Consider the following 23,744-nt stretch of genomic DNA (forward strand, 5'->3'; position numbering starts at 1 on the left):
TTTTTTCTTAATCTTCATTAATTAATAAATGAAAGTGATTATTTATCAATTCACACAAAGCATTATTTCAAAATTGAAAAAAAAAATTTGAATTTTCAAAAAGAAAACATTCCTCTTGTCTTGGATTCAGCCAATGTATTACACCAATTGACACAATAATGCAAACTTGAAAAATACAGTTTTAACACCATTGTACTGGGCACACTTATAATGAATTAACACTTAAATATAGTAAAATCAATCATCATTTCAAGGTCTTAAAAGATGTTTGATATAAAAAAAAATTCATTTATAGTATATTAAAATTGCTTGTCCTTGGCACTTGACTCATGATAAGCATGTTTTACTGTACCACCTTTCAGACCTTATTCAACAATGTGGAGGAATATACATGGCAGCCAAGTTGTATATAATCACTTCAATATTTTCACACACAGTCGACAGTATTTAATTGTGTCACCATTAAAAAAAAATGTCAACATAAATTGAATCAATTAGTCCAGCTAACAATGTTAAATAGCTCATCAACAACCACTGATCTTTTCCATAATAACCTGCTGCCGCTTCAAAACATCACTTTCACAGCCCTTTTGAAACATGCATAATTCAATGGAATGTCCAATTATTCAATGATGAAACTATTTCAAATCATCTCAATCAAAGTTCTCCGTAAATTGCTTGCTTTGCAACTTTCCATTGTTCCAATCCTGGAGGCTCAAGAATACCTGGATCTTCTTCAACTGCTTAAAGTTCTTATTAAAAAACATGGAGATTATATACAGTGTCTAACGCATACAGTAACCCAGCCAAGAACTACAAACAGAGCATCAGGAGATAAATGAACCTGTAAAGTCCGGTAATAATAGCTACAGGTTATAGAAGATTTCCGACACTGACGTAATAATCTAAAAGCTCAAAAAACAACATACATCCCCCCTCCTCTCCTCCAAGTCATTAATTCTTACAGAATTCTGTTTATATGACCAGAGTCTTGGAAATCTCGAAATCTCTTCATCTTTTCTGGCAGCCCCATCATTTCATTGTTGTTTTCTCTCTTCCTTGTAATTATAGCACAAAGAGTCGGTGTGCAACGTAACAAACTGCTAGCTGTTGTAATTATTGTTTTTCATAATTCCTTGACAAGCTACAGTTTTTTTTTACATTTTGTAATCTAATAGCTATATAGCTAGCTAGCAGTTTCTTCAAAATGAATTGTAAATTTTTCAATGCATGTTCGTGAAATTCATTAGCAACAATAAACTTCGATGGATAGCATATACATGTACATGTGTACTTTTGTTTGGGAGGGAGAAAGGAGGTATAAGGTTTATTTGGGGGTGGGGGGGGGGGTATTAAATCTCAATCCAAACATATGAATCCTTGAAAATTATAACGCCCACCTGTTTGAACTCACCATACAGTATCACAACAGAGGTTACCTTGGATAGTCTACAGATGACCAATCAACTTGTTGCATCCAACAAACTTCCAGCCAGCAGCCCCCCAGTGTGATTTATTGCATGTTAAACAGATGCTACAGCTCGTTCTCACTAATACCTCCTTCCTGCAGACATCAATACACAAACACATCTGACAGATTATCATTAAACCATTGTTTTTGCTGGACAGGACCATGGTCAGGTCACCTCTTTAATTATTCAGTGTTAATTACAGACTTCTGGTTTCTGTGGTGGGTGCACCAAAATGACCTTTCTTCCTGCTGAACATAAGCCAGTAACAACACTGGGACAAGTTATCTACCTATTAATATAACACGGAACAGAACCAAAGTCCATGCAAAAAGTATAGTCTCTCTCTCTCTCTCTCTCTCTCTCATCCCTCTATCTCTCTCATCTAACCAATTACTTTATGAATGCAGGTACCCTGGGAAAGTGCGGTCTAAGTTCCTGAACTTGTGCATAATCCCAGAAAGATGTAATTTTGAACGATAACAATATGTTCAAATTAAAGCAGGTACCCTCATTAAGATGTGAAGTGAAGTCTTCAGGATATGAGCTTAATCTATCTCTCTCTCTATCTCTCTCTCTCTCATCTAACCAATTACTGCCTGCTGCCAACACAAATTAACCTAAACAACCCCACTGAATGTCATATAGTTATCATTCTGCAAACACTTACACCTCACAATAACAACAAACAACAAACAATCCTTGCATAAGAACACCACGCACTGTTTGGCAACAAACACCCCCATACACTATCTTCCTCAATAAACAAGACAACCTCACCCCCACATCAAGATTTTTCCTACCGGAACCCCCCCCCCCCCACCACCCTTTCCTTTTTTGATAGGACCTCACCCCACCCCCCCTTTTTGCTTATTCAGGACCCTTTCCTTCTTTTGTCCTATCATTTACTGCCTTGTTGACCAAACAAATAACGGGAAGATCAAGGGATATGGTAAGTAATATATGCAATACCTCCAAATTCTCTTCTTCTTAAGCAGACTGTAACATTAAGGAGAGAAGCCACCCCACCCCTCTTCTTTAGCTTACCTAGGAACCTCTCCCTCTTTCAGTCTATCATTTATTGCCTTGTTGAACAAACAAATACCAAGTACCCAGAAGATCAAAGACTATTGTAAGTATAACTTCCAGATTCTCTCCTGACTCTAACATTAGGGAGAGGGGCCATTGAAAGGTGCAGAAGTTCACATGTCATGTTCAGAGTTGAATGGTCTTAGAGATATATTGTAAGTTTAACCACTGCCTTCTATTAACTGTCATTATATACCTAGGAATATTGCTTACTGATGAAGATATATCATAGCTAGCCTGTGTTATAGACTTGTAAAGTATGGTATTATATTAGCATCATTGTTATTAATAAATATCAAATTCAAGAATCAAAACATTACAGACTATTTGTATTTGTAAGAATGATTGGTCACATTCCATTTGGTGTGATGCCACTATTACCGGTACAATGATAGTAACAAATATTTTACAAATACACTCTATTGGTCTATACTCACCAAATTCTGCAGTGGCATTCAAATTGACATAGAGGAAATATGTACGGCACAGTACACCTGCAAGAGCACTTCAACATATCCTTTCCCCCAATAAAAACTCCCAAAGCCAATTAATGTACTCAGAGAAAAGATAAATAAGTTCAAACAAAAGCTCTCTTGTGGTCAAATGAAAACTAATGCCCTTACCCCAGCGACAAAGTTAAATGCCATCCAGACTCATATCAAAACCAACCATTGAGAGACTTAATTGAGAAAATCAAACTTACGACATTCAATAACGCATGGAGGACATGTTTTGGAATTTCACTGCTGAAGTGCAGAGTTAATATTGATCTAGATGACTTGTCTAAATATTGACCCGCTAAATTCGGTGATTTGTTGACAGACTGAACCCCAATCGCTGGCTCTCTTTCTCTCTCTCTCCTGCGAGTTTCCTGTACATTTACATCCCCCCATACACCTGTGCGTCTGCCTAACAAGTTTTACCTGTGTTGTTCATACCTGCTGTGAAATCGGATCTTTTTTCTATCTGCTAAACAACAGTTAGTTTTTTCTGATACAGTGAACGCTCTTATAAGAACAGGATACTAGTGTGTCATCAGGTAGTTAAGGCATGCTGTGTCTCTCTGCGGCCCAGTCCATATCTCTACAATTACCTCTCCTCCAATGTTATCAATGTGTTTATGAACTATCACTACCTGAGGTGGAGAGAGAGACAGAGAGAGAGAGAGAGAGAGAGAGAGAGAGAGAGAGAGAGAGAGAGAGAGAGAGAGAGAGAGATTTTTGATCTATTTTTTCAGCCTTTTGATCAAGAATACTTACACAGATCTATCATAGATAAATCAACTCTATGCAGAAAGAATACCCTTTATTACAATTTTTTTCAAAATATTTCATTGTTGTAGTTTTTAACATCATGGTAAACTCAAAAATAAAACCTCTAATTGCTCTATTAATTTTTGGTCATAAATAATTCTGGTTTTCAACCCTCTGACAAAATCTCTAAACTTCTAAGAATTCTAGGAACACGCCGAACATTTCTGCTTAATTGGAAACAAATTTCTCCTATAATATAAACCAGTAAACAAAAAAATACTTTGAATATCTGCAGAAAATTGTTTAGATCATATTTATCCCAAGAACTCCAAAGTGCAGAACTTGGCAGAGATGTTAAGACTTCTCTCTGTTCTGAAGTGGATTATAGAAGTGAAACGAGGATAAAATTCTTCTGAAAATTGTCAGCTCTAACTAATGAAAAGATTAAAAGCAAATCTTGGCCAGATTTCATAAATTCACATTGAACTGAATGATCACTCAGAAGATCGGTCACCTCTGCCAGAGCTAACTTTTTCACCATGCCTTCCATGGATTGATTTAGACGCCACAACCATTTTTCGATTGAACATTCACTCTGAAAAGTAATCCATATATTTTACTCAAATTTTGCTTAAATTTATTCAGGTATCTTTATTTAAAAAAAATAAAACTAAGAAGTCTATTGTAATCCTTTTCATAAGGCAGACATTCGTATACCAAGAGACATCCTAATTAATATAAGCATCAACCAATCAGAGAAGATCAGAGAAAAAAACACCCTTTACTTTGTTCAGGCACCATGATTCCATCACAGACAACAAACAATTAACAAATGCCGACAACTTTGATGAATTATGCAAAATCAACTTGAATGATGAAAAAAAAACAATCTTTGTTAGATCAATCCCTTTTCTTCACGAACTTCCATCTGCTAAAGCAACTTTAAAATAATTAATACATGTACATGTCAAAGATACATAGAATTCTTTGAATATCTCTAGCTGCTGTCTTTGCATGGCAAAAAGTTGTCCAATATATAAAACTAGCTGTTACCAAATTGTCACTAAATGGATTTTGACTTAATTGATAACATAACTTCTTAGACAACAAATGACTGATATGACTAATGAACAATGAAATTACAACAGATTAATATTAAATGAACAAAATGGATTAACTTATCACAAACTGACAAACTCACTAAAGGACATGTCATTTTGACAGGTTCGCCACTTGCAGTTAAAGTAATACATTTAATCTGGTCCCGTTGTTCTCCAATTTGCATCGTCAACAACAAAATTTTTATTCTCCCTTTCTTATGTATGTAAAATAACTTCAACTTTAAAAAAAAACCCTACTAGTCTCTCCCCAAGATGCATGTCTGAAGATTTTTCCGCTTATTCTTTACCTGCATGAATACATGTACATTTAGGCTCTAGTTGCCAACAAAAAATATTGATAACTGCCTCATCAGAGGAAGAGGAGTTTAAATTCAATCAAGTTTTCCTAGACCAGATCTTGGAGAAAATCTTATTTGCAGATGCAATTAAAAGAATCCCACAGAAGGCTGCACTAAATACAACACATTATATTTTGAAAAACAGCTAGCATACAAGAGCAAGTAAATTTAGCAGCAGAGTATTTTTAAAACTTTTATCAAAATGCTTGATGATATTGAACATTATGTGAAATTATGAAACATTTCAAGGCCATTCTTATTTTGCTTTTCGATTCATCTCAAGCTGCAATTTTAACTTTGAAGAAGATTTTTTTTTTGGGGGGGGGGGGGGGGGTAACACTTTGAACTCTAAACCCTTTCTGTTTAATGGAGGGTAATACCAAAATATGGACTAGCCAAAAAAGACTTGACAAAACTTAGGCAGCAAGATTTCACAACAGACAATAAGTTACCGTAATAATCCAGTCAACAAATATGCCAAAATAACTTTCATGATGAATTATGCAAAACAATCAAAACGATAGCAAGAAACGACTCCATGCAGTCAGGTCGTTGCAGAACCCATTGCAACAAGATGATGATTTACATATTCCACCAAGGGAATATGAAAGAAATGGATGTAGCATAAACTTGACCACATTTCTGAGATTAAAAACTAAATGTGCAAGTATGTCATCTGGGAAGGAAGGCCGCAAAAGAGATCCTCTCTCTCCCTCTCTCACAAAGTTTGCTACAACAGTGGACACATCTGGTACTGTGCAAAATACAGAATCAAGATTACTCATGAAGACATTTTCAACTTTTGACATTTATACTAAATAACTCTGCTTATTCTAAATGCATGAGACAACTAAGTATGAGAAAAATTATCAGACTTCCATCACCAGCTTATGAACATCAGATGTGGAAATACACATAATGGCAAAACAATGGGGAAGGAAACATTCTCTTGAATTTCAAAATTCTTCAAGTTATGCAAAAGAATAACAATTCAGTTTCTAGTCAGCATTCACTAGACATGAAACAATTACCATTTGCACTAATGAAAAAATTCAATTGTCACTCGAATGAAATTGTTTTTAGTCTGCAAAAAAAGAAATTCATATAGAAGTATTTGCTTCCTTTGCCTTCAGTACGTCACACAAAGTTAAGGAGGCTGGATGACCAACAAATTTAAAACAATCAGATCTCTCTTAGTTATGATCTTTTAAGATATTAACTATTGTTAAGTAAAGCAAAATTCCTAATAATGTTATTAGCTTTTAACAGCTGTATAAATGTCCTGGCTATAACATCTTTATTAACAGAGCTATTGAATTCTTCTTTTTAAGGAGATAAATATATTTTCAAACATGGCCTCGGTCATGCGGCCCCCTTAAAAGACCAATGCATGACAGCAAACAACTTTTTAACAAATCTCTAAGTGCCCTCGGGGCAGTAAAATGAGTGAATATGGTGATCATGCACACTGGCTGCTGGGTTACATAATCTCTCCCCATCACCTGTGAAATCAGTTTACACCAACGATATCAGGTTCCATTACCGGAAGCGCGTTGCTCATTCATTGTTTATTCTAAACATAATATCCTGCCTAATATATGTAATTGATATCTCTTAGGTTTCATCAATATTAACATCTAAGACATTTAAATGGTAACTTTATTATTCGAGAAAGTTGAGGATAATTTGATCATATTTTGATCATATCATTGGTTTTGTATTAACTTATTTAGTCAATCAAATCTTAATTAGTATTGCTATAGACAAATGGTTTGGATGCCCAAATAAGCCTACATTCTCTCTTGATGTACTGATGAGCTGTATAGCTTAAAGTTAATTAAGAACTGAACTGTCTCTCTTAGTTTACAGCAACAGCTCAATTACTTTTGTTATCATAAGAAAGAACAATGAGAGTAGCTTACATACACATGCTTATACCTATAGTATTAAACATCTTCTCTTATTTGGAAACTGATAAATTCAGTATTTGCAATACTCAGCATGATTCTAATTTTTTGATCATAATAACAACTTCAAATTATCTTACAATATTGCATTGCTACATGTAGTCCCTCTGGATTCTGTATCCCTTAAGTTCATTATTAAGTGCCTCAATTTGCTTTCAGAAATCTCTATATATCACACTTATTCATCAAATTCCTTCTTCGTGATCTATAGAAGATACATGCAATCTTAAATGGAGGCAGTGCAATATCGGCTGACACAGCAAGCAGTCAATTTGACACATTGAATTGTCAAAGTTAACTTGAGAGCCCAGTTCTTTCAAGATCTTTCAAAAATAATTCCTAAAATCATCTAATTCAATAAGATTTCCGTCAGTTTCATGCAAGTTTTGGTTGCATTGGTCCCTTAGTCCATACAAGCGGAAGTATGCCGAGTATTTTGCTTTCTGAATTCTTGAAGCATTACAGAAAACCAATACCCCAAATTTCCACAAATTTAAAGCCAATTACCTGTCAAAAAGGGGGCTTAAATGGCTCACTCAAATCTTATCCTGGTTTTCTCCAAAGAATGAAGGCAGCGTTGCACCTAGATCCATACGCAAATAGAAGTGTACACTAGCTCTCGTAACATTTCAATACATATGTTCACGGGGGCTCAGTAATATTTCACCTTTAAGTTCCGACGGAAACATATTCGACACAGAAATCCCGATACACTTCCTTTGAACTAGATACCTACTGATCCCAATGCTGAACTCAGAATTCAGCCTTCTTTTATTTTTTATCTTCTCTCTGCATGGCTGTTCAGTAGAAAACACAATTTCTTCCAAACCTTTCTTTCCTCTGGCTTCTTACTGTATAAATTATCTTCTGTTTATCATATTTTTGCTCAGCACCGAATTATCAGTAGACGTTATTCAAGGCTTTTCCAGTTTCACAATGAGCGCTCTGGCACGTAGGAGATCATTATTAAATGTTTGTATATATACATTCTCCGGGTATCTTCTAACAAAAGTCAACCATTAAACCAAAAAGTTCACATTGGTCACATGCCTTCATTCATTGATGGAAAATGAGGTGTAAAATATGTTACATAATCATATTGTGTACTGCAAAATATGGACTTGCCAACAGGTATATTTTAAAAATTGACTGTTCCAATCCGTGCTTAAATTACAGTGCATAAATGTAAACAATCATTTAGTAAACTACATACCATAGTCATTTTTATCAATTATAAACAGAAAGCCCTTTTCTAAAATGATCTCTGCCAGACCTCAACCAAAATCCAGTACTCTACGTCAATTTAATGATACAGATAGTACATGTAATGACCTTCAACTTGCACAAAAAAAGATGCAGCTCACAAATAGAACCCCTGTTTATGAACACATTAACAATTCAACAATACCTGTAAGACCTTGGAAACATTCTTTATACTTCGTTTTTGGCACATGAAACTTGACAATAATTACAAAATGGCTATTGCATGTATAATGCTTTGATGAAAGGCAATCAAGATTACAAGTTCCATCAGCATCCAAAATATTTGTGTACAGCTATGTATTCTGCGATGAGGATTGGGGGAGGGGGGGGGGGCAGTGGCCAGATGGTTTGTAGTATGCTGCAGTGTCTCAGAACAAATGTTTACCCATAAAATAATCCTGAAGGGGTCAATACTCTGAATACTGCCAGAAGAGAGAGAGAGAGAGAGAGAGAGAGAGAGAGAGAGAGAGAGAGAGAGAATGTGTGTAAAAATTTGTCTTGTTTCCTAAAATCTTACCATAATTATGGTACAGTGCATTCAATAGAATGTGTATATGTGTGTTATGTAATTGGTAAAACAAAGAATAGTATAACTGTTTATTTTGTCTTTCTTTGATGTTTGTATCTCCTGAGTCTTCCAGAATGAATGGAATTCACAAAATCATTCCAGACACTTGAGGCTTTATAAACCCTGCGAACTATAATTACAAGAAAGCCCTAAAAAATCCTAAAAATCAGAAAATATTGAAAGTATGTGTGTCATAATATAATCAGCAGATGAATATAATAATTCTGAATTTTCAAAGGTAATTTGATTTATGATACCCTATATGTATATATTAAATGAATAAAAAGAATAATTTTTAATTCATAGTCTTTAATTATAACATTCCCATAAAATATCGGAAAGAAAAAGACAAAATTACTAGTTACACGTGTTAACAAAATTCCTACCTAGAATTTTTTTTTCTGCCTGGATATAGATCTGATCATTATCATTACAGATGTCTAATGCATTAACTCAAGTACACATTAACGTTTTACTAATAGGGTCATACACTGTTAAAAGCAATCTGATACTGTTGAAATTCACCAACAAAACATTTTCATTGAAATGAATTCAGTTGGTGTATTAAGAAATCAACAAAAAGAAAAGACACAAAACTTATCTAGCGGGTTTTTCGTAACTTGAAAGTGGAGAGCAGTCCAGCACTCATTATAATTATAATATCATCTGTCAATGCATTCACTAAGGTCAACAACAAAAAAGTCCACGAAAACTGGAGACTCAATAAGACAGTTATCAGATCCAGAACCCAATGGTAAATCAGTAATCTTCACAATTCACCAAGGATTTAATTCTGTTACTTTAGTAATATAAAAAAGAATACCTCCCACATGACAAAATTCTTTTACAGTTCCGTAAAAAAAATGAAATTCTATCATACTGGCAGTCAATCATTCTAAAGCCATCTCCATAATTCTAAGGAATTATGCTTGGTGGCAATCCCAGAATTCAAATAGTTTTTTCGGTAGTGTTTACTGCAGGACTTGCAAATCCCATAAAATCCCTACTAGTGGTGGTTCCAATATGGCCGAATTTCCATTTATGATCCTGACAATACCTCGAGGGTTCCCTTGAAATACATACTTTAAGTTACAGGCCCAAAACAGTAAACTCTTTTCCCCTCAGTATGGCAGACACATAAACCAATCAAATCCTTTAGATGATTAATTTGACCTTGAACTCTGAAAATTTCCTTGAACTTTATAATTATCCTTGAACATGCATTCTTCGGAAAAACTCCGACATATGGCATTACACAACAGCAAAACAATGCTCGCCTTGACTCACCAAACATTCTCAATCCCCCCCACCCCCTTTCCTTATTGAGCCCAATATTTGCACAACACTGATTCAACACACCAGAACTTAGTATCAATTCACTGAGAGCAAAATCAAAGAACGGTTAATACCAAGACATCTGATGCAAGTTAATAGTAAATGAAAACGTAAAATACAACAAAAAAATGAAAACGTTACATCTGCAATGTCGCCTTAAAGTCCATAACACTGACTCCTGGTGGGATTAAAAGGTACGTATTAGAGGAATAGTAAGCTCTTTCATTTAAATCTCTCTCATTATGGACTTAACTGAGAAACCACTTTTGGTTAGATCAGTGTCTTGAATGAGTCATTGCACAAGCAAGCAAAAAAAAATTAAACTCCACCTTTATATTAAAACAATATGCCTGCCTGGCCCTGCAAAGTTACAATGATTTTGCCATCTGTGAGTGTTCGGTAAAAGGTTTGGCCGATCATTCAATTCTAGCCGTTACATCATGATAACAATGGACCCTAATTATATTCTTTGCAGCGTTCCTTATGCTTTCTCCATTAAAGCTACAGCTGTTAGATTATTGACTTCGCTGATAGCCCGGTGCCTGAGTTTGAACAAGATCCCAAACAGAGTTCCAAACATACACACATAAAAAAACTATCACAAGGCATTGAAATCATTCAATTAACTTCCAAATTCTGTTATAAACTGCAATTCATCAACTGCTGTAGATCTCAAATATCTTTAAAAGTTTCTCATTGGTCTAATGGAAAAAAAGGGAAATTATTAACAACTTGGGTCATTTTTTTTTCTAATTTTTTTTTTTTGGGGGGGGGGGGGGCTAATTAGATCAGAGGCTTTCATGTTAGCAGTATATGTATGTGGAAAAACAACCTTTAAAAAGCAAAACAAAAGAAAATTGTCCTATATGCCTTGTATTATTGTTTTACTAATGAGATCAAAAAGGGTATTGTCCTTTAATTTCGAGAACTGCAGTTCTGAACTTTATATGGCAAAGATTCAAAAACTTTTATTACCTTTCTATCATGGATTTGAACATGTTGAAGCTGTTATTATTGGTACATATCACTCAGTCAATAAATAAAATTTCAATATTCCATGTCAAGTCTAATAGACTAAATCTGAGTCCATGTTTAATAATTTTATCAACATCGTTTTTATAAATTCATAATATTGTTTGTGTGCATAGCATCTTTGGACCTCATAAGCAACTAAACAACCCAAATCTTAAATGAAGGATATGACTCTAAACAAACAGTTTGAGCACTTTGTGATTTTACTAAAAAATTTCTGTTCTCAGTCATTTACAAAGGGGCATTAATTTAAAAACATTTAAGATTGATATCAACAATTTTCAATAAATATGAAATCATTTTTCATTTATTTCATAAAATGAAAGCAAAAATAAAAAGTTCAAATTTTCATTCATGAAATAATCCTACTTTTTGCTGTTAAAACTGAATAGGAAACAGCGCTGTCCTACATGTATTTCCATACAGCACTGTCCCAAGCTATTGTCAGATAGTAGCTATTAAAATCAATACAAGGATAAATTCATGTTTTCATCACTTCTGCCAATAAAAAAAACAATGACAATCTAATGTTTACAACATGCATTTTCTCCTATAGCAATTTATAAACTTCATTAAATATAAAAGTATTTCTTTACGAAGGTTAAATTAAAGAAAGCATGTGTGTACAGTGCATTCCATATCATCTCGACGCCCCACATTAGTTTTTGGGTCACTGTATGACAGACGTTTCTTGAAACTTATTCATAGTCTCTGTACTTAAATATTTTGTATTACTTACTGCATATTTGTGTTTTTGTAAATTCCAAGAGTCACAAAAAAGAATTAAAAAGAAGACTACAACCGAAATGTCATGCCCTCGTCAAAAACTTTATCAACAAAACAATATTATCTCCAAAACAGAAGAGCGCAATCTAAGGGCAATAAATCTGCATAGAAACATTGGGGAACATCTCAGTATTAATTTTTTTTAGCTATCATAAAATTCACATGAAAGTAATTCAGAAAAATCTGAACGTTGCACAAGTCAATTTATTGTTCACATTTTTAGTCTTTAATTTAAGCTTATCTGCCTCTCTCCCAAAATATTTCAGTCAATCAATAAAAGTGTGCTTTTCAGGGAGATAACTCTTCCAGTCCTCCTGGCAATGTGAAACAAAATGCTATTCAGCAATAATGCGTTTAAGTGATCTAGATCTTTATCAGCGGTGAGGGGTATTGATAGAACTGTACACATAATAAATCAGCTTAAAACAGGTGTTATTTCAATTTTTTAAACAACAATGACAGTCAACTGAAAATATACCAGCCATTTAAAAGTTTGATGTTTATCAGTTTTCATTTCTATTCAACAGTTAAATGTCTTTCACAGTTATCCAGCAGGATTCTAGAGATCAAAAGAATATGCAAAATATAATTTTGCATGTTATTGTGACAAAGATTGTCAATTCACTTGATTACATAAAAGAGTCCTATAAAATATACTTCAATTAACCGAATAAAGACTCTGAGACCTTTTCTAACATTTGTAACAGTTAGTTAGTTTCTTAATGGAACACATACATTCAGTATTGGCCAACATTCATGAGCTGAATTCTTTTTCATCATGCAAACTGCTTTCTACACAAAAAACAAAGGTGGGAACTTGAGCATCTTTTTCCTATCACTAAGCTTTCCATCCTGATTTTCAGGGTTCAGCTAGCCCATTTCCCAGCATCTAATTTAAAGCTCATTTTCCAATATTCAGTGCAGGGTCTCATGCCCATTTCCTAACATACCCTTTAGGCTGTGATGCCCATTTTTCACTATTCTCTTCAGGGCGTGTTGCCCATTTCCAATCATTCCCTTCTGGGATTAATGGGCATCTCCAATCTTTTCCTTCAGGGTTTAACACCTTTTTTAATTCTGACTGGCCTTTGGCCCATTTCCCAGCATTCCCTTCTGACTTACCTCTTTGTTACTGTTGTGGTCAGTGAATTGGAAGTTGCGGTTATCTGTAGCCGATGAGGGTGTGGAGGGGGGCAGTTCGTCACTGGGGGTGGGGATGTTTGAGTGGGGGAGGACTTGGAAAAAACACATCAGGTACATCATAATGGACTTCTTATCTGGAGTCTTTACATTGACATCTAAAACACAACATGGTCGGCATCATTTCAAACAAACGATCAATGAAAAATTTAATATTCAATACAGAATGATAGCAGTGACTTTATAAAATTTTCTATTGGAATGAATCAATTAATTTGTATCAAATTAATGTTGAATTATTAATAAATTATCATGTTCAATATGATGATGCTTCCCTAACACCCCCTTTTATTTATAAAAAATATTGTAAATACAAAGAATAAATAATACAATAAATTCCCACATCAATACCAATTCTATGACTATTTGGGGTAGGCTAATGTGTACTGCTTAAATTATGAATGACAAAACTGTGATTGATGCATGCATTAACATATGTCGAGACAGAAATAGCCTAAAACCAATTTTACTCATCTACTTAATCAGACTGACTGAATAGATAATTAACATTGCAGATTTTTTGCACCTTGTGCATTAGTACTGAACAGTACTGTTATGTGTTTGGTAGGTAACATTCAGATATTCTTTATGTCTTCAGATCTTCTTATAGCAAATAGAAGAGGCATTTCTAAGCTGTAAGCTGTTATTTTGGATGAAGATAGAACCATTTTAACAAGATCAGCTTGGACTTTGGGTAGTTATGTCAAACAGCAATGTGACATAGGCCTTCTTTTTCATTGCTGGCCACTCAGCCGTGCTGCTTGGAAATCAAGATTTGTCTGGCTTTTGAGCTAAAACTACGCAATCAGTACATATTTTGCTTGAAACCTGCGTCATTTTTAACCTGCCACAAGAAATAGCTCTTGTTAAAATGGTTCTATTTGTAACAGAATAGGAGAAATAATGACTGACCAGATGAGGATTTGAGCCCGGACTCCCTCAATTTCTAGTCAGGTGCTTTACCTACAGAACTATCTGATGCTGGTAATCAAACCTGTCACATTGGCCCTTGGATTTACCAGCAGAGCTCTATATTGCACCATTTTGTCAGATTTTAAGGCCTACATCCCGATCCCGATTTACAAAGATCTCTGCATGATTCAAGTACCCCTAACCACTTTTAAGTGCTAGTCACCTTTAGTAAGTTAACGACATTATTTACAATATATTTATACCTGAAAATGAAATATTATGTCTCGCCAGCCAGGCTTAGAGATAAAATTGTCTTTTCCCAGTCTAAACCTAACCAAGAAGCAAGTGGTCCTTTCAAAAGAGCTATATATCTACTTTTAAGTGGCTAGACTAGTCACATAAATTTTGAACCCAGCCCTGATACATCTAGTATCAAGGGAGATAACTCCTTCTTTCATACCCTCGGGTTCTAGAAGTCGGTCTATGTTGAGGTGATCCTGCGCAATACGAAATGCGTGCTCCAAGTTGGTTTCATTGTCATTCTTTAGCAGATCATCATACACAAACAGCTGAGGCCTGCAATATTGAAGGAATAAAAAAAAATAATTTAAATTGAATCATTCAACAAACCTTTAAGTATTGTGATATAAAAATAAAACTGGAATGGATTTTTTGCATTGATGAATATGCATGATGTTACTAGTTTGTCATGACCAGAATTTCTTCATTATAAATTTGATTCATTGAAGTATTTCATTTTAAAAGAATATACATATTATGCATATGCAAATTTACATGTACAACCCAGAACATCCTAAATAATGTCCATGAACCTAATACTGTATACAGGGTTATTTTCGCCCAATGTTATTTTTGCCCTCCTTCACTTGCATTCAGTTGCGCCCTGTCTTCAATAATAGTTTGAGACATTAGACTTCTCCCAGTCTTTAATTCGCCTGCTGAGAACAAGGGCGAAAGGGGCGTAAATAAAATGGGGGCGAAAATTTCCCTGTATACAGTAAATCACAGGACGCTTTGACCTTTCGATTTACCAAATAAATACAAATCCTCCATATGTCTAATTGTTTCCTCTACCATAGAAAAAAGAGAATGTCATACAGCCAAATAATTGAGACATTGTTACTGAAGTCAACAAAATAAGCGTGGGAGTTGACTTAATGCCATTTCGGTTACTATAAACCAACTATTATTCGGGGCAATTTATTTTGCAATTTGCAGGAGATAAACAAGTTTGCAGCGACTAATTCTTACAATCATGATATAGATTGTCTTAAAAAAATAAATAAGAGACATATCATGACAGCAAGAAATAGCGTTAGTCGCAATGATAATCGAGGCTCTCATAAACCTCGCAAAATTTTTTCGCACATGAATAAAAGTGGTTCACAGTAATGACAAGAGACTTTCGCTGGGGTCACCTGAAGTGGTGGAGGAGGGCATTGAAGGCCAGCCCGTCCCTCCAGCTGGTGGTGAAGTTGTGGATGTCCACTCCCTGGTATCCCTCCGTGCACTGTCGGCACCAAGTCAGCAGTGTCCGCTCAAGGTTGGTCTGTCGAAGGTCATCCATCACGTCCTTCATCACGTCCTTGACCTTAAACAAAACATAAAATAGTCACTGTGTACAGTAATACTTGGATACAGTGAAGTACTGTCTGACTTTTTCTGTATGGTTGATAGTCTCGCAATCTCAACTCTTGATTGAGAAAATGGAGTGAGGTGAATGGCCTGTGACCCCATACAGACAGCAAGGTAATAGTTGTATCTGTGTGGTATGAAAACCTCACTCTTTCTACTTGAGGTTTAATTGGAAAATGCAGTACTGGAGGGAATTTCTTTGGATGTTGGGCAGACTATCAGTCTACATATCATGACACATTATGGTACTGTGTAATATTTTACATCTTACATACTGTGGAATCATTAGATTTCGTGGTGGCTCAATTTTCGTGGATTTCGTGGGTACCTCCTAACATCCTCCACGAATAATATATTAGGATTATAAAGTCATATTTTGTTTTGTAGGTATAAGAAAATACACGAAATTACGTCCCCACGAACCTATAAAATTTCAGGAATCCAAGAAAATTGGCCCCCACGAAAATTGATGATTCCACAGTATAACAATATACTGGGACAGGCCTGACTCACCTGCCAGTGTAGAATGATGCTCCACACCAGTCCCAGGGTCAGTTTCTGGTTCCCATCCACTATATCATTGCTGCTAATGTTGACCAGTTTAATCTACAAAATCATTGTATAACATGCTTAAGGAGATGCATCAGAATGTTACACAGTAGTTTCATGTACTAAAATTGTGCTTTAACATTCCCTATTATATAACTTTCCCCCCCTCAGTCTGCTTCTGTAAACTTGATTTGCATATGAGATTTCCATTATTTTAACTAATTGTACTTTGACACAGCTAGCTTTAATGTAGTACAAAAAAAAAATACATTTTTCTCTTCCACAATGATTTGATTAATTGGTGGGTACCTGTATATTGATATTTCATTAAAGAGTTTTGCAAATTACAAAATTTCTCTTCTAGAAAAAAAAATTAAGTTCAAATGAGAGTATCCCTCAGCATGTATAAAAGTAATATTTGGCAATAAATCTAACTTTTAGAATACAACAAACATTTAAATCTGTCAACTTCATTAAAAGATTGATGTAAAAAGATTATTTACCGGTTACCGTATATCAAATCTTGCTTTCTCCATCAACAACACAAAGTAATATCATAAGATATTAATCTACCTAAAATCAATACCATTCAAGTACAAAAAAGTGTGATACTGTCTCATATCTGGCTCTTAATGATACTCAGAAATAGCCCTAGTAAGAGTCTAAGTGAAATAAATCTGTTTCCTCATGCCACAATGCTACTGACTTGGCATATAAACCATTTCCTGAAATTGATCCCATTATTGGCGATATGGTGACATTTTACATCTGCAGTAACCAAACTTCCCTCGGATTATATCAGGATCTCCCCAAATCTCCCAAAACCAATTTTAAACAACATCAATTCCAATTACGTGGACATTATATCTGGACACACATGGCATGACTCACATTGTAGCTCTGAGCGAGCACGTCCAGCACTCGATTGACGTTGTTGATGTGATGAACTCGCATGCGTCCTTTCTCTTTACCCTTCCAAAAAAAGACACAAAAAACAGTTATTATTTTTCTTTAGCATTAGAGGTTGCCTCCAGTAATCAATTGAAATGACTCCCTGTACCTCTCGCACAACTGTGTATGGTCGGCTTCAGATGCCTTCCTAATCAAGGGCTTATTTAGCATCACTTTTATACATGATTAAGTTGACTATTGTGGAATTGATCAAATGGCTACAACATTGACAATTGGGATTATACCCACTTCAGCAGTAATTACCAAAGTTTTTTCAATACACAGTTCAGTCAAGCTCAATTCAGAAACTAAATTTTAAAAAAAAATTCTGGAGAGAAAAAATTCATATCATAAGTATTGCTCTATATAAATTACTTTTTCATCACAAGTTGGTCTTTCAATCATGAGCATTACAATAATCTAGAAAAAGAATTCAGGTATAAATATTCGCCAGAAATTCTACTCATTATTTTTTATCTTTTATAAATATTTCCAAGAGAGAGATCTTAAAAAATTCCTTTCCCTTGACATTTCAGCCAATAATTTGAGCAATTTTTACACCCTTTATGAACTAGCTGTTACTGCTATTTTCCCAACAAGTCAAAATCTCTGTCGTCTGTCTCTCCGTCCGTCTGTGTGTAAGTATGGTATGTACGGTTGAAGCAAAACTGCATTACACAAGAGCAAGGCACCATGCAGTAAAAGCAAATCTTAATGTCATACATAAAATAGCTTTATATCTAATATCAATACCAAATCACAATTAAAATCTATTCATCAGTCACAAGTTGTCATTGATGTGAACAAAGCAAATACTTTGTCTAAAAAACATCATCCAACTGCTTTATTGACTGAACATCTGTTGTTGAGCTGACATTGATTTTCTATGTAATTTGATGCAGTAACATGCACTTGATTGTTAGAGTCCATGACATTGCAATTATTTGGCACATAAACTTAATTTTATTGACAACCTGGCTCCATAATATTGAATTTGCTAGCATAAATTTGCTTTTATGAAATATTGCATATTGGCATGGGATATTTATTAAAACGATATCATAAGTTTTAACGTAAATTTTCTTGAATGGGGGAAACTAACCAATACTAGCTTGTGTCATAAATTAAACAACTTTTATATATCTGTACAAATGAGGTAAGATTTTAACAACTAGTCACTCAATCATTTATATAGAGAAATGAACAAATAATTGTAAAATATTTTAAGTGTCATCAAAACATAAAAATTTTACCATGACCTTCAGAGTTATGAGTGACCTTGACCTACCATAGCTTTGCCGCTGAGGACCTCCAGCAAGGACAGAAGGAGGGTGCCATCTTTGAGATCGGAAAATAAATCTGTTACCAAGGAATGTCCAGCCTGAAAAATTAGAAAGAATTCAGTATCCACAATTTAATTCCAAATGTAAAAAGTTGGTGGAAATTATTCAACAAAACTTTCATGAACAGTAAATTGAAGTGGAATTAAATAATAAGTATAATAAGCAAGAATTGCATGAATTACACATGAATTATGCTCTTTCGTGTATGCATGGTGTGCAAAAGAAATTTTTAAAGGATGCTGAGATTCGAGAAAAAAAACTTTAAACTAATCCTCTAAAAAAATGTTTGAAATTTATATATGTATTTGACTACAGTCTCTTTCACAGTTTCTGCAGACTAGTTTATCTTTGAAACACCACCAACAAACTCTGCCATAAATATATCAGTTGGTTTACAGCATTTATATCGATCACTATATAAACTTATTTTTCATTATAAATAAAACTTAATTTGGAAAGATTCAAAGCAATCAGATTTTTCAACATTAATTGTGACATATGGTCATATAAAGTTGCTGCAATGATGAAATAATTATGCATGGGAGAACTGGTAATCTTACTAGTAATTTGAACATAAATGTGACATACACACTGCAATAACAAATTATCTTTAACACCACCTGTGCAGTATATTTAGGTAGCTGCAATAATGTAGCCCTCTCCCTAATTTTTTTTTTTTTTTTTTTTTTTTTTGCCAGCTACTTAGCATCAGATATCAAAAAATTGGAGAGGGCTACATTAGGGTGCCTGCTTTTTTTTTTTAGGGGGGGGGGGCAAATAATTATAATGATTAATCTTCTATAGATGTACAGAAATATTTCTGCTGTTGTTCTTCAGAGTCGACACAATTTAAGATAGATACATTAGGTACATTGCCATCCTTTAATGTGACGTACATGAGCACGTTTTATACTAGAAATGCCATTAATGTAAGTAAGTACCTGCATAGTGCAGATCAAATTTACACAAATAAGTTCTTTCCTGCATATTTCATGTACATGTATATGACCTCTATGTGTAAATTTCCACGTTTTACAAGATATTTCTCTTACAATAACCTGGCGCTTTCACAATTAATCAACCAAGCAAGCCATATTGGGGGTAATTTCATGTAGCTATGCTAAAATTGATCAAAATTCATACATATACTCCTTTGATGAATATTTTTTTTTTTCAGTTTACTCTATAATCAGTAGTTTTATCTCAACTCAGCTCAGGGAAAAAAAAATGCAAACGAAGATAGATCGACTGTTAAACATTCCCCAATAAAGGATTTACTAGGAATAAAATTTTGGATCAAATCTTTCATATTAAATATCATATTAAAATTTAAAATCTATCAGATTGCATCTGAAATAAGATAATTTGTAGTTTAAATTTGTCATGTTCTCATTATATCTAATAGACATATGAATAAATGGAGATGAAATTGGATCATTAATATACTTTCTGATCTGAACTTTTTAAGTCTAGCTGATACAATACCTGGTATTTAGAACACTAATAAGCATTACTTATAGAATTGAATGCAGTTCATCTGGGAAGCAGAGCTGTCTTTTATCACACACTACAACACATATGATGTAGATGAACTGCCACTCAAAGATTCAGAATTCTCAAGAGTCTACATGTATATGTACATATCGGAAATGTATACGTATCGGAAACCCACGGTCTGTCTCACTTCTCGGTAGAGAGAAGCGAGTCCGACCGTAGGTTTCCGATGATGACATATTGTATAAAGCTATCAAGATCTTATAAAATCCACAATCAGAGAGAAGATTAAATTGATTTTGATAATTGGTGTTGATTGAGGTCCAATATGTGAAAGTTTTTAGTTGATTTATTCACAGGAGATGTGCAGGCTTGATTAATATTTAGGAATCTTCAAACAGCCCATAGTTTTGTTTCATGTCCCCCTTTAGCAAAACAAAATTGTCTAAAATACATTGATTCAGAAATTAAATTTAAACCCTTAATGTCTTCCTGTTTCTCCCTTCATTTTCTAAATTAAACGAGATTGTATATCTTCATTTCACCACCTCTGATATTCAAAGGTAGTACTGATATAATTCATCAAAATAATGACAGTTACCTATATATATATATATATATTAGACAATATACTGCACTTGCTGCCACCGTCCAGAATCGTAATACAAAAAATTATCATAATTCATTCTTACAACCTCAAGTGCTTCTGTAATATATGTCTGAATTTGACTTTGAGGTTTTTAGCCTGACCTTTGACAGCTGTGAATTTATCCACTTTGTAAATGACCTTTTCTGGATGTCTTCCCTTTCATCTACAATAAAAATAAAAGTGATTTATGAACCACACCAGGAAACAAATTAATCTTGCATCTCTGTTTTCATCTCTTATAATACTGCTTAGGCCATATTTTGTTAACATCACAGCCTCTGATAATATTTATGGGCATCCTCTAAGGTTTCTTTTATCATTTTTAAATTTGTCAACAAATAAGATAATGGTACCTGACTTTCTTTATCCCGTAACAATTAATGAACAATAAAAAATACAGGTGCAACATGTATTGATAAGACTGACTTATCTTTATATATATAATTGTATTAAAAAAGAAAGTTGCAGAATTAATCTTTTATCAATGAATTGAAATAAAATAATTAACTATAAGATTTTTATCTAATTAAAGTAAAATTAGAATTACATCCATATCAGTCATATATTAGTTCAATAGAACTAATTTTCAGTCCCTCGGCACTTAATAATTATTTCAAATTTGGTTATAATAATATCCATGCATGTGTTTTACCTTGCATAATAGCTAGCATATCTTAAATTCTCTTTTATAAATAAACATCGGTTTTTTAGCAAATCTTTTTATTTCTATAAAAATATCTAAATAAGGACAATGCTGTGATATATGATAAGAATTATACCTGCATGGGGCTTTGAATTACATTCAGAAAAGGAAATTATGAAATTGATATTAAAATTTTCTTATCAGTAAATACCATCAAAAGATGAATTTCACATTCTTTTCAAACACAAAACATTATTGGATGGTATCCCTTTCACATATTTATTTACACAACAACACCCAACTTTCCTTTATAAACAGTTTCTGAACTTAAGGAGGTTAGGCTCTGGGTGGTCAACAAACAAAACCATCAGATCTACCATAAATTTTTAGAAATAATGTCTTAAATTAAGCTATAAACTTTTCTTTTGTAAAGAAAAATTCCATATATATATAAACTTTAAATTTGAGTATTTTCTTAATATATTTTATTTAGAGCTCTTCTTTTGAAGGAGATCAAGTATACCAGCAGGTAGTCCAAAAATTGCCACAGCTTTCAATCCCTCTTAATTATACCATACAGTACCGTACTATTCAAATAAAGTCCTCAGGTTTAATAGCTTTAAAATAATTAATACCTATAGTTCTGTTGGTGTATACTCTATTTACAAATAAAATCATGCATATACATAATTATCAAAAAATCATCTTCGCTAGACAGGAGTTTCTGATCTGCACTGCTTTGGAGCAGTGTGGATTTGAAACCCTTGGCTAGTGAAAATGTAAAAAAAAATTACTAGGTATGACTTGATTTTTCTAAAAATCTTATTAAGCTACCATTAGAGCTATAATAAAAGTAGTTTAATGCCTCTAAGTAAGTCTTCATTTCAAAAAATATACATTTGATATAAAATTATCATAATAGTGAAAAATGTCAAGGTCATGCACACAAATTTCTCCGCCCATAATATATCTATCGTTGTATGCATCTTAAGGTATAAATGTCAAAAAACTAACTACATAATACTCTTATAGGTCAAGTATTCAGATTAAATGGGTGCCGTATTTGAATTTCTTAAATGACAAATACCTCCATCAGACACCTTTATATACATGTAAATAACACATAGCTCGGATACCTGGAAAGTTTGACACAATTAAAATCTGGGACAACTACATACGCATAAGTGAAATAAAGTTTTAACGCATCATTATAAGCATCTGTTTCATATTTTGGGGATGTATTGGCATATTCTTACAAAATGTTTTAAAAAAGAAGCAAAATCTGTTCATTTGTTTGGAAAGTCACTTTCCAATTTCAATATTGTTTTTAATAAGACAAATCAATGTATTGGTGATGAAGATTGAGGTTTCTTAATTTAGGTGCACGGTGCCTCTTTGCTCTATGAGGGACCTCGCTGGCTAGCTCCTCATTGGTTGAACTAGTGGTCTGACAGCAACAACAAATGAGGTTAAATATCAGAAGCCTGAATCAAAGACAGCACTTAGCTGTTGCAACATGAGAGAATATATAAAATCATATGATGCAAGTAATATCAAAAGTAAATAAATTTGTCTGTATAGTGCATTTATATTAATGCAGTTTTCAACAAACCATAAAAAATTCCTTGTCAATTGGGAATGCAGGTAACTTTTAAAGCTTGAAAAACATGAATGAAAAAATAACCCAATATCCTTTTGGAAAGATGATATCATAATGATAGACTAGCCCTAAGGAACTGCATTTAAAAGTTAAAAGTTTAGCATTTAACTGTCAAATTCACCTTCTCAGCATGCTCATTAGAATTTCCATAAAGCACAAGCTGACTGGGATATCACCAAGTCTTAAAAGCACTATGGGAGCTTTATAAATTCACCTCAATCAACTTCAAAAAATGTTGTGAGAACTTCCCTTATAAAAAAAAAAACCGCATCTCATTAACAAACTTCCAACTAAAAAAATTGACACCCTCATGAAAATCAAACTTTTAAAAGCAGACACCAAATGGAGAGAAGTGAAATTATAGCAATGTGACGACGTTTTATTGATCTATAATCAGTCTCGTATCATCTGTGTTAATTTGATGGCAAATTGCCTTCTGAAATGGGCTTAAATGTTTTCATTCATA

The 23,744-nt window shown here is 33.8% G+C and overlaps 1 protein-coding gene across 11 annotated transcripts in view; it reads right to left on the bottom strand.

The window, feature by feature from the left end:
- LOC105334530 (dystrophin) overlaps positions 1-23,744 on the bottom strand; it is a 120,450-nt gene that overhangs the window by 82,181 nt on the left and 14,525 nt on the right. For 6 of the 11 annotated variants that reach the window (XM_066071863.1, XM_066071860.1, XM_066071858.1 and 3 more), the window contains 7 exons: positions 21,077-21,138; positions 18,778-18,870; positions 17,430-17,510; positions 16,503-16,595; positions 15,773-15,945; positions 14,794-14,909; positions 13,344-13,519 (listed from right to left, as the gene is read on the bottom strand). In XM_066071863.1, the coding sequence (XP_065927935.1) occupies positions 13,344-13,519; positions 14,794-14,909; positions 15,773-15,945; positions 16,503-16,595; positions 17,430-17,510; positions 18,778-18,870; positions 21,077-21,138 (794 nt within the window). Of the gene's footprint in view, positions 1-2,995; positions 3,029-3,181; positions 3,221-3,261; positions 3,457-7,744; positions 8,185-12,174; positions 12,315-13,343; positions 13,520-14,793; positions 14,910-15,772; positions 15,946-16,502; positions 16,596-17,429; positions 17,511-18,777; positions 18,871-21,076; positions 21,139-23,744 lie in introns of those variants that run through there. The other 5 variants (XM_066071867.1, XM_066071868.1, XM_066071869.1 and 2 more) reach the window with 5 other exon arrangements.

The sequence above is a fragment of the Magallana gigas genome, chromosome 9 (assembly GCF_963853765.1).
Source record: "Magallana gigas chromosome 9, xbMagGiga1.1, whole genome shotgun sequence".
Taxonomy (NCBI): Eukaryota; Metazoa; Mollusca; class Bivalvia; order Ostreida; family Ostreidae; genus Magallana; species Magallana gigas.